Source organism: Berghia stephanieae, chromosome 9 (assembly GCF_034508935.2).
Source record: "Berghia stephanieae isolate SIO BIC M18660-M18661 chromosome 9, UCSD_Bste_1.3, whole genome shotgun sequence".
Classification (NCBI taxonomy): Eukaryota; Metazoa; Mollusca; class Gastropoda; order Nudibranchia; family Aeolidiidae; genus Berghia; species Berghia stephanieae.
Window position 1 is genome coordinate 24,034,634 of NC_088368.1, and position 13,258 is coordinate 24,047,891.

Below are 13,258 nucleotides of genomic sequence, written 5' to 3' on the forward strand. Positions count from 1 at the left end.
TGAGTAATTCTAACGGAATTAACCAGAGTATAAACGTTCAAGGTTACACATAGTTTTGTGTGTTGGTCCGTTATACTCCCGGATGTCAATCTTGTGAGTTTCTAAGCCTAGCGCATACTATCTATAGCCACACATAGCGATGGTCAACGGATCAAATCTCTGAAGTCCCGATTTTCACGATCGGCGGATCAAAACTCTGAAGCCTACATACGAGATTCGCGCACCATGTTTTATTGGATTTTGGGCACCCAAAATTAAATAAAACCTGGTTCGCAAATGTGACTCTCCGTCTCAAAACGGTATTATGTCGGGATGATTCATAACCCAAAAATGTAAATTTAGAGGTAGAATGATGAGAAATTGGACCTTAGAAGTTTTTGCAAAGCACTAAATAGTATTTATATTCCACTATGACGTAGAGACAGTAAGCCTAAGTTTAATATCTGTGGATATGAATTCAATTTTCCTAACTGAGTGTATCCCGACATAATACCGCTTTGAGACGGTGGGTCACAAATCTAGTATATAGACGTCAGAGATTTGATCCGCCGATCGTGTAAATCGGGACTTCAGAGATTTGATCCGCCGATCGTGAAAATCGGGACCTCAGAGGTTTGATCCGCCGATCGTGAAAATCGGGACTTCAGAGGTTTGATCCACCCACCATCGATATAATATGACAATTTGGGTTAATTTTTTTCTTCTTAATTTTGGAAGATTGAATACCATTTCTTACATTGCAAAAAAGCATTTTAGCATTTTAATTCTAAATTCGCTTTCAGACGTCTGATCCATTGCGACATAGTATACCGTTTTGAGATGGCAGGTCACATTCTTTTTGTTGGTATGCTCATATTTATCATTTTACATTATTGTTGAACAATTTCATATGATAGTCCGTCTCTTCACAATTTTGAATTAATTTACAAATTCTTGAATCTCATTTCTACAACTTGATAACAGCGACAGCGACAAGTCTCATAGAAAATGTACAAGAATAATATGTTAATAAATGCACCGTTTTATATTTATTAAAGACAGACTGCCTTAAAATTTGCCAAATTTATTCTGGCATTAATTTGGTTTATTTATTTTTAAAGAGAAAAATAACTACAATGTTAACCATTCCTGATTTATAGATATATAGCATCTGTTTACGTGCCATTTGTTTTTATGCAAAGAAACAAACAAAATATTTCCCTTGAATGCATTTCAGAGAAATACAGTCTATGGAGGCTGAGTTAATCCCAGTTTCTACAGCGTTATTCGACAAAAAGCAATTGCTTGTTACCCCCTGGAAACGTCGCTATACTAGTCTATCGAAAAGTTCTTCCCCCTCAAATCTAATAGAGGGAGATAGGGTTCAGAAAAAAAATATATATGTCCTTATGCGTCTGAAGTGCGAGCGCTCTACCAACTGAGCTCAATTCCTCTGAAATTTTATATAGATATTCTATTATTATCAGTATTTTTTTCCACCTGTTCGTCATTTGGAATTATATAAATATATTATGAAATGACCACACGTGTCCACATTTTTACTTGAAGAAAGAAGAAAACTACAAGAGAGAGAGAGAGAGAGAGAGAGAGAGAGAGAGAGAGAGAGAGAGAGAGAGAGAAAGAGAGAGTGGTGAAAGTGAGACGGGAGAGAAATAGATATATAGAACAAGAGAATGAGATAGATCGACAGATAGATAGATAGATAGAGAAAGAGAGAGAGAGAGAGAGAGAGAGAAAGAGAGAGAGAGAGAGAGAAATAAAAAGAGATTGATAGATAGATTGTGAGAAAGAATAAAGAGAAATAATGAGATGGAGAGATAGAAAGAGAGAGAAAAATAATGAAATAAAGAGAGGGATAGAGAAATAGAAAGAGAGAGAGAGAGAGAGAGAGAGAGAGAGAGAGAGAGAGAGAGAGAGAGAGAGAAATATAGTTTTTTATAAAGAGGAGCAGAAAGAGAGACAGATATATATATATATATATATATATATATATATATATATATATATATATATATAGAGAGAGAGAGAGAGAGAGAGAGAGAGAGAGAGAAATAAAAAGAGATTGATAGATAGATTGTGAGAAAGAATAAAGAGAAATAATGAGATGGAGAGATAGAAAGAGAGAGAAAAATAATGAAATAAAGAGAGGGATAGAGAAATAGAGAGAGAGAGAGAGAGAGAGAGAGAGAGAAGAGAGAGAGAGAGAGAGAGAGAGAGAGAGAGAGAGAAATATAGTTTTTTAAAAAGAGGAGCAGAAAGAGAGACAGATATATATATATATATATATATATATATATATATATATATATATATATAGAGAGAGAGAGAGAGAGAGAAAGAGAGAGAAAGAAAGAGCGAGAGAGCAAGAGAGAGATAGAGGGAGAGAGAGAGAGAGAAAGAGAGAGAGAGAAAGAAAGAGCGAGAGAGCAAGAGAGAGATAGAGGGAGAGAGAGAGAGAGAGAGAGAGAAAGAAAGAAAGAGCGAGAGAGCAAGAGAGAGATAGAGGGAGAGAGAGAGAAAGAGAGAGAGAGAGAGAGAGAGAGAGAGAGAGAGAGAGAGAGAGAGAGAGAGAGAGAAAGAAAGAGCGAGACAGCAAGAGAGAGAGATAGAGAGAGAGAGATAGAGAGGGAGAGAGAGATGATATAGAAACCCCTACAGCAATTTGAAAACTAACATTCCCCCTTACACTTGTATCTTGTTCTCTAGAGCAATGTTTAAAAACAAAATCGATACCGTTGTTTATTCAGGTATTGATTACAGGTCCAAATTGTTAGACACCCCTCGTTATACATTTGTTTTCTTGCATGGTATCGAAGGCTCAATATCAACAACATGTGTAATACGCTTCAACAGTCGTAACGTCACTACCCTCGTAATGCCGCATGGTAACATAGTAACTGGCTCTAAACTATCGGAACAATGGCGGATGTCCTTCTGAAATACATCTCCGACGAGCATAAACGTGTATTCAGAGGAGAAAAACATTTTATTTTGATTATGTTTTAACTTTTATACATTCTGATCATACGACATGTGAAAAATTTCTAGCCAGCATGAAGAATTTAAAGTACCGATTTTCTTTGTTTAGAACCAAGCTACTCGTTGCTGGAGGGACGTGACATCAGACTATTGAATCCTATTGTGATGAATCATCTCATACCGCTACTATGTTAACTCTCTCCTTCCCGACATTTCTCTGGATTTCCCCAAAGAATGTCATTGCTATCAAACATAAACATTTATTATTATTTAAACTCTAACTTAAACGCAATTACATGTTTTTTTGTTCAATGAAACAAACTCTGCTACACAGCATGACATTTTACGGACTATTTTCCTATTTGCAGGGTGGGGACAGCGTGGCTCAGCGGTACGGTCTTTGCTTCGTACCCGAAAGGTACCGAGTTCGATCACCCGCCGCTGCGCTGTTTGGCCTTGAGCAAGTGACCGGAAATGCAAAATCACGCTCAGCAAACTTTGTTCTCAATAAGTAAATAAGTGCTATACTTGTTTTCTATCCTATCACTGCCTCCCCCCCCCCCCCTATTAATTAGGTGCTGTTTTGTGGATGGTCTAGTAGTATGATACTCGCTTTCTGACCGAAAGATCTAGGGTTCGGGTCCCGCTCTGAGTGGCGCTTAGTTGAGTCCTTGGAAAATGGCTCTTTACTCGCATTCTCTCACCGTACTCAGGTGTAAAGTGAGAACCTGGTCGATTATAGTGTTGTCTCTGTCGAAACAGAATTGTAATATCGCTTTACGGTCGTCGTGTTTCGTCGTACGTGTTAAATGTTGCTTTTGAACAGGGACCCCATGTAAAGCGCTTTGAGCACATTTAGCGCTTTATAATTTTTTTTCCCTCATGCTCAATGTTTTGAAAGATATAATATTATAATGAAAAAAATAACAATGAAAATGATCTGATAATGTTGCACTGCACTCCTCTAAACGCACAGTATTGCTTTCGTATATGATATTCTATATTTGTTCTATCAATTTTGAAATAAAATGAAATGATAAAAATAATAATATATCGTTTTTTGTGCAGCTATGTGGTATTATGGTATGACACTCGCTTTCGGATCGAAAGATCCTGATTTCGCTTAGTTGAGTCCTTGGAAAAGGCTCTTTACTCACATTCTCTCACCGTACTCATATGTAAAATGCGTACCTGGCCGTTAATAGCGTTGTCTCTATCTGAAAAAAATGTAAGAGCGCGTAACAGGTGCGTCCTGTCTCATTTATACGCTCCAAGTTGCAGTTGAGAGGATACATTTTGTAAAGCGCTTTGAGCACGTTTAGTGAACATTGCTCTATATAAAAGCTATTTTTTTTTTGTAATCGTCCCGACTGGATTAAAAGTATTAGAAGTGCCGTCAAGAAGTGAAAGGGTTCAATCGGCTAATATATTATTTACTTTGTAATTTGTCGTCATTTTTTTTTTTTTGGCGATTGTCAGGCTATGATTTTACGAAGAAAACGACCCAGCCTGATGGAAAGACAATTCATCAATTTTCAAATTCAATTCAAATGTTTGTTTTAGGCCATTGGCCAATAGTCATAACATCTCTCTGAACAAATTATTCTAACAATGGGCACGATCTATATTAACTTTCCATGTGTTCAAGATCTTGGGCCACATTGCAAAATGTGCTCAAAGTGACCTACATAGTGAAACGTGTTCACAGATTTTGAGCTATCTACCATTACGTTTGGTCATTGTGTTCAGCTTAACACATGGGTATGTTTACAACTTTCATAAACAAAGCAGCGTGTTTACATATGTTCAGAAATATCCAATCGTTGGATAGCAAAAAATCACGTGAGTGATGACCTGGTTGGACGAAAGCATGAATTTAGATCGCTCCCATTATAATAATAAAGGGATAACAGAGAGGTCAGAAATAGATGATAATAATAATATTGTACAAAGTACCGAAACTGGTCGTTATCACGACCCCTAAGTTAAATTTAAATTTTACATATTAATAATATTATCATCTATGTACTGTCTCATCATCTTTTATTTACTTAGTAAGCTCTGATATGAACTTGAAATGCTGTTGACCCATCCAAATTATATTTAAATATATTTCTAAAAATGAAATTAAGAAAAATTAAATATGATTTTTTTTAAAATATAAAATATTCCATGGATTTACTATGATCATCAATGCACTTCAATGTGTTTCATTTATTCCTTTATCAAGCCAAAAGAAAACATATTTTTCGATACATAATAGAAGCACAAGTTATTACAGAGGAAGAAACAAGTTTGAGTCTATAGCAATATTTATTGTAGAACCGTATCGTTTTCTATTTTGTTTTATATCTGTTTAGTTGTTCTGTTGTATTTTTCTATATTTTTAAATATTATTTTTGCTTAATTTTATTTTCAGTAATACACGTGTGTGTGGAGCTTTGTCTTCACTGCAATGATTTCATTTGTGTGTGCATTAAATGTGTGCATTTATTTAACTCAAAGTATCTACACCTTATCGTGATGTTATTTTTTTTTTCTAATACTAAATAATACTCAATATCAATATCTAACCAATTATTTAGTAATTTTCACGGGATTTGGTGTGTACTCAATACCCCCCCCCCCCTCACCCTCTTGCCATAAATATAACTAAACTGCCCCGACAATATACTGTTTGGGGCAAATGGTCACAAATAAAGAGCGCAAAAAAAAAAAGGGAGGTGGGGGGGGGGGGGGGGGGGGGGGGGGGGGGGGGGGAGGAGGATCACATTTTATTAGATATCCACTCTTGAAAACCTCTGTGTGACTGCCCCTTTTGAGTACAGTGATGTCAGGGGTTAAAACTTTGCCCCACCATAACTAAAATAGTGGAAAAACTACAACCAGTAAAGGGTTATGGTAGTTTTCTCGCTGTTCTAATCATAGAGGGAAAATTCAGCCTTCAGATCCCTGCCATAACTTAAAGGGGGTAATCACCAATAAAAAGGACAATGTGGTTTTTTGCTACTCTTCAAATAAGTTAATACTGTTTGTCAATCTACTGCATACGTTGGAATCACCAGGAGAACGACTAACTTCCAAAACATCGACGCTACTATTCCATAAGGCAATTAAGACTAGTATTTTCGTCATTAAGTCATTAGATATAGATACAAGAAGAAATAAAATATAGATTAAAAATAAGGCGTAGCAAGTTTTGAAGTCATCTCATCTTCCTCTTCTTCTTCTTCTTCTTCTTCTTCTTCTTCTTCTTCTTCTTCTTCTTCTTCTTCTTCTTCTTCTTCTTCTTCTTCTTCTTCTTCTTCTTCTTCCTCCTCGTCCTCCTCAAGTTTCATGTCTATCCCAAGCTTCGGAGGTTTCGTGAATTATCTGTGCCCACAGATCTCTGTGTCTCTGATTCTCCTCTATTTCAACTCGTTATATAAACTAAGCTTTTAAAAATTCAATATTACGCCCTGCCTTCCGCCACGGCATCATTAGGTATTCCACGAAGGCATAATATAGTTAATCCATCAAATAAGATGATGTTTGATGTCAACAAGGAATCACCCATGTTGTCCGTTTTACTCTTTCCTTACCGGTCATTTTCAGTATTCTCCCAAAATGACAGGCTTACCCTGCAGAAAAATTGAATTTTTAAACTCAAACCCGCTCTTTACAAAACAACTTTATGTTCTTATTAATTAAACACAGAACATTCTTCAAAGTTTGTGATGTACAAATTAAATCTGAATAAGAAAAAAGTATATTGTGTCGCAATAATTGTGACGATTTTGCTGCAGGTAGCGAGGAGAGGGCTAAGCGGAATATTGAATAAAGTCAAAGTATTAGCGTTTCGAGAAAAAATGTGACATAAAAGTATATTTTTCTTTGTCATTGCTCGCATAGAAAACATATAAGTTGAATACCAGTTTATTTAAGTTATACGTGGCAATGTGAAGAATGCAAAAATGTAATTACGCCAAATCTAATGCAACTGATTGGCAAGGAATGAGTTTAATAAACCAATATAATACTAAACTGCATGAAGCTGTGAACTATACAAAGACCGTCTAGTAATATACATAAAAGAAAAAAAAGTATAAAATCTTAAAACAAAAGAACAAAACAAAAAATGACAACAAAACCAAAACAAAACAAAACAATACAAAACAAAAAAAAAAACAAAGAAAAACAACAACAACAGCAACAAAACAACACAAAAAAGAAATACCAAAATACGGAACGTTTAAAGATCAACTCCCCACCCCCCACCCCCTTCCTTTCCCAACCCGTCTTAAATGCCAGTAAAAAGATTAATGTATCACTTTAGATCTAGACAAACGATACATAGAAACTCGCAGTGATTTAAAGTTAACAAAACAATTTGTGAATGTTGGTTTGTCAGTCGTTAAATCTAATGATGATATATATTATGACTGATGACAAAATGTATTTTTCCACCCCCTCCCATTGGACAACCCTGTCATTTATTAGTAAATTAAATACGCGCTCTTTGAACGTGTTGAATAGAAAATTTATTCAACGATTGCAGAATAGTTTCGCTAAATCTATTGGCTTAAAATAAGGTTTAAAAGACAGCTGATTTGTTATTAAAAATACTCGCTTGCTGCGTATGAATACAAATTGTTTTTATTTTGGTCAAAAGCTTCATACGAGCAGACGAAGAAAAAAAAAAACAGTTTGAGAATGGCGAATCATTTGGAAGTAATCGACATTGAGGATAGTTTGAGTAACTTTTGCAATTAGAAAAATATTTCAAATCCAAATTATTATAGAACGGAAAGGCCAAAAGTATTCTCAAATCAGAACGAAAACAGAAACGTTGAGTCAATCAGAACCTTGCTCCTGAAGATTGTATGCGCTTGACTAAAAACTCACAACATTGCCACACAAAACTCTGTGTAACCATGAACTTTTATAGTCAGGTTAATACAGTTAAGTGAGAATTACTCATAAACGTGGATGACAGAAAATAATAACACAGACCTGAGTGACATCAACTTCATTCTATCTATAGCGCACTCGCAAGCTCTTGTATAACTTGGAACACGTCCGTAATGCAAGATGCCTATAATAACACATATTATATTTATACGTATTTATATAACTACTATTAATTTATTACTTTTTTATTTATATGTAAATATGTAACTACTTTTATAATTTATTACATTTTTACTTATATGTATATATTTATGTAACTACTATTAATTTATTACATTTTTACATTATGGAATATCATTACTTATTTACATTTTTTTCACCTTTCTTTAGAGGTGGCATGACTCTGAGTAGCTTTATTTACATTTTCAATCTCATTTTTCGTAGCTGACTACAATCTTTTTAAAAAGATTATTTTGTTTCGCTTTTCATATTTTTCATTTTGCTTTCTTTTCACACACCCCCCCCCCCCCTCCCCTTTCCTTCCCACTGCCTCAATCCCAACCCATCCCTCTCCCCTCCTCCATTCCTCTTCCCTTTTTTTATCCTTGCTTTTGTTGTTGTTGTTGTTGTTGTTAACCCTGCTGCTGATTTTGTGTTTGTTGTTGTTTTTGCTGTTGTTGTTGTTGCTGTTGTTGTTACCGCTGCTGCGGTAATGTCATCATAATACAAAAAAAAAAAAAAAACCAAACCCAAAAACAAATCACATTGGCCCATTCTTTTACCAATTTGCTACACTTCTTTATCCCTTGGTCCCCCCCCCCCCCCCATTATGTCTCATCCCCCCCCCCCCCCACTAATTCCCTTATTATTCTGTTTACTAATCCTCTTACTAAACTTAACACAAATACCATCCGTTACGTAAAAAAACTGTGTTAATTTTGTGTGTGTACTCAACATGCTTTTTTCTCTCCTAAAAATCATTTGTTTTTTAAAATCCATTTGAAACTTTTTCCTTTAAAAAACTGAAATCTAATCATATCCATCGAACTGTTTGCTTCTTTTAAAATCTATTTATCTACCTATCTATCTATCTATCTATCTATCTATCTATCTATCTATCTATCTATCTATCTATCTAATCTATCTATCTATCTATCTATCTATCTATCTATCTATCTATCTATCTATCTATCTATCTATCTATCTATCTATCTATCTATCTATCTTTATTCTATCTATCTATCTATCTATCTATCTATCTATCTATCTATCTATCTATCTATCTATTTATCTATTTTATCTATCTATCTATCTTTATCTATCTATCTATCTATCTATTATCTATCTATCTATCTATTTATCTATCTATCTATCTATCTATCTATCTATCTATTTATCTATCTATCTATCTATCTATCTATCTATTTATCTATCTATATATCTATTTATCTATCTACTATCTATTCATCCATCTATAAATCCACCCATTTACCCATCCATCCATCTATCTGTAAATCTATCTCTCAACCTATCTCTCTATCTATCCATCCCCTCCCCCCCCCCCCCCCCCCCCCCCCCCCCCCCCCCCCCCCCCCCCCAACCCATCAACCATAACTCCTTCCCCATTTTTCTCTTTTCTCACTCAACTCCTATCTACCCCACCCACTCCTCCACCTCTCCATAATTACCCCTGCCTTTACTCCCCCTCCCCCCCCCCCCCCCTTGTCCCCAACTCCACCATCACCACCACCACCATCTTTTCCCAATCAGGTCTCTGCTTCCTGGGCTTCGTCAGCGCGTGCTACGAGATCGCCAAGCGGAAATTCTACGACCCCGATAAACCTTCCATGATGGAACTGCTGGTCAACCACTGCGACGAAGCGATGACCTACCACAGTCTCAACCACTCCCTGCGGGCCTCAAGGATCCACCACCAGCACAACCACCTCGACAGGCGAGAATCCCGACAGAAAACATCCATTATGATGTTCCCGCGGGCCACCATCACCTCTCTGGAGGAGGAACAGGTGAAGAAAATGTTGGACAGCCCTCCTGGACGGAGGCAACACACGTTCTTAGGAGATCTCACCTCCATCATTCGGGAACGCCGGGAAAAGACATACCTCATGCCTAGAACTTTTACTCAGCCAGGGCTTTTTGAAGACGATTAATATGCCCCCCCCCCCCATCCACACACAAACAGAAAACTACAAAGCGATGAAAATGAAAAGAGGTCACTCGTAGCCATCATTAACATGTAGCCTGACACGTGAACCCTCTAGGACTAACAGGTTGGCGTCATTTTTAGGGTTTGTGTAGAGTCTAGTTAGTTGTCGTTCGTATTGCTCAAGGAACAAATGATTCCATTGGTTGAACTCTTGAATACAACTCACGATTTGTTTTCTTCTGCAGCCAAAGACTTGTCTTTTGACGTCATTTTTTGGTCAGTGTCAGGCTATAAGGTAACGATGGCTACGGGTCACTGCATTCTTGTACGGTTTTGCAATCTTGTTGTATGACACGCGGGTTCTGACTTGCAGTTTCTTTGTTTGTCGATGGCGCTAAATTGACTTCTTGGAAAATACTCTTTACGTAAAATTTAAGTTACAGTGAATGACATAATCAGTCGGATGGTGAAAATGTTTGAACTCAGATATTGCCAAGTTTAGTTAGAAGGTCAATTTTTATCCAAAATGAGTTCATGTCATAAATGAAAATAAAGATTAAAATGCTCCGGGGAGCATATTCTTTCAGAAAATGCAAAAAAATGCAGATCCAAAATGTTCATCTTCCGACTGATTATGTCATGCACTGACACATATTCTTTCACCGAACTGAGGTGTAAAAAAAAGTACCTTGCCGGTAACAGCGTTTTCTCTTAAATTATAAGAGCACCAGTCCAGATCTTAAGTGCATCTGCTGGCTTGTGACCCCGTGTAAAACCTCCCACAAGGTGCATGACTTGCTCTAGGAGTTAGATCTATCATCAAGAGAAAAATAATGCGGAGCGCTTACCGAGTCGTGTTTAACTTGTATCTGATCCTTTTGTAGAGTCTATATACTTGTAATATGTAACTTTATTAAAAAGGGGTATATTACGCTACTGTTCTTAGAATATGATATACGTCGCGTCAATCTGGTGTTCGCGAAGTCCCAGGTTTGAGAGTTTTTGCAAGATAAGGGTCGTTCAAATCGATCGATATTTGAAGGACGGGTGTTCTTGCCAAATTTTTAAATATATGTTTTTCGAGAATACAGCAGTTACTTGGTGAAACAACAATGATTGATTGAATAAATGAATGACTGAATGAATTAATGTATAGATATACAAACAAATGAATACTGAATAAAATTATATGTTACTGAATCAGTTGTAAGATTGTGTTGATAAAGAATAATTGCAATATATATTATGTAAGGAATGACATGTGGATGGAAATTATTTTTTTTTCTTCAGTGATAGGAATCGGATAATTCGATACTCAAAATGATCCCGTTCCTTCCATCTGGTTGTGAGAAGGACGCTTTACAATCAACGCCGTCCGCCATTTAAAAAAAAAATATTTTCAACGTTATGTTTATCTTGTGTTTAGATCTCGTGTGGGGTCAGAACAAACGAAGCCAAAAACAAACACTGTAAAAGTTAATTTAAGAGAGCCAGCAATAATTAAGTCTATTAATTAACTCTCCTCTCAACACAAAATGAGTATCATTGAGATGATTTTGACATGGGTAAGTTCCCATAAAATACTCGATTATGACGTTGACGTCATTAATTTTGATCGCCAATTGGGTGATTAGTTCTCACTAAAGTAATTCTAAACGACTATATTATAAACGTTACGCACAATTCTGTGTGTCGGAACAGTTTGTATGGCGGGTAGAATAAGTGAGTTTTTTACATAAACGCATTGCATCAATAAAAGTCAGAAAAAGTCCGTGGAGCGGTCAATTTTGTCATTCATGAAATGAAATGAAATGAGAAGAGAAGTGCCAGAAACACTACTGACGTAACTCTGAAAAAAACCCCCAAAAAACTAGTATTTAAAATTTTGGCCAGAAAACTCGTCCTTTTAATATGGCTCGGTTAAAATGACCCTATCTTTGTAAAAAAAACTCAAACCTGGGACTTCACGAAGTTATTTCAATCGATTGATTTTTGAAGGACGCGTTTTCTGGCCAAATTTTTAAATACGTATCTTTCCAGTAGTGCACGATAATAGGATTCAATAGTCTGATGTCACGTTCGCCCAGCAATGAGCAGCTTGGTTGTAAACAAAGAGAATCGGCACTTTTTATTCTTCATGCTGGCTAGAACTTTTTCACATGTCATGTGATCAGAATGTATAAAAGTCAGAACATGTGATTAGATTTATAATGTTTTTCTCCTCTGGATACACATTTATGCTCGTCGGAGAAGTATTTCATAAGGGCGTCCGTCATTGTTCCGATAGTTTAGAACCAGTTTCTAAGTAACTATGCTTCATAAAGAGGGAAGTGACGCCACGACTGTTGAAGCCTATTAAGTGGTTGACTGCTGTCAAAACAATCACGTAATATTGAGATGATTTCAAACATGGGGAAGTTCATATACCACACATAGATACTGTGTGATTCAGAAAAGTGACTGGAGCAAGCAATTTGTTAATGTGTTAATAATTAAATGACATTTAGTGTGTAGAGAAGTGCCTGTTTGTAAATAACTATATTCCCATCCGTGAGGGTGTTATTTTAAATCAGTTTTGTGTGCCATCATATCCAATGTATAATATATTTGATAGCTCAATGAAAAAACCTTGAGCTTTTATATAGCGCAATATTCATTTAATGTGCTCAAAGCGCTTTACAAGGGGTCCCTGACCAACAGCAACATGTAACATGTAAAACGAGAAAAGGCTCCTGTTAGGCGATATTACAATTATTTTTCAACCCAACAGTGAATGGTTAGCTGGGTCTGTTAGATCTGGCGGAAAGTACTTCGCGATAGACTAGCGTCCTATCCAAAGGTTAGCAAGCAATTACTATTGTACGTTTCACGCTTAAGAAACAGCTATAAACTCCGGCTCCATGGGCTTCTGACTGAATGACTACTTTTTTGTTTGTTTTAACAACCGGATTGTAGAATAGATAGTTCGAAGATGACGTCACTCATGTGTTTGTTATTGTTTTTTGCCATCCGTGTGTATGAGTAATGCTCACTGAACTGTATTAACCTGACTATAAACGTTCATGGATACACACAGTTTTGTGTGTTGGTCCGTTTTACTTCCGGATGGCAATGTTATGAGCTTCTTAGCCAAGCGCATACTATCTATAATATTCATTAGTGTTCAAGGCAAGGATATCTGAATTTAAGATACCCGTGATCATTTAGATATACCCAATGTTG

General features: G+C 36.3%; 1 protein-coding gene across 1 annotated transcript in view; it reads left to right on the forward strand.

Annotated features, from left to right (window-relative positions):
• Window positions 1-11,236, forward strand: part of LOC144979901 (tubulin polyglutamylase TTLL11-like) — a 68,158-nt gene extending 56,922 nt beyond the window's left edge. The window contains exon 11 of the mRNA XM_078927164.1: window positions 9,640-11,236. Within this exon, the coding sequence (XP_078783290.1) occupies window positions 9,640-10,040 (401 nt within the window). The 3' untranslated portion in view covers window positions 10,041-11,236. The remainder of the gene's footprint in view (window positions 1-9,639) is intronic.
• The last annotated feature ends 2,022 nt before the right edge of the window (window positions 11,237-13,258 follow it).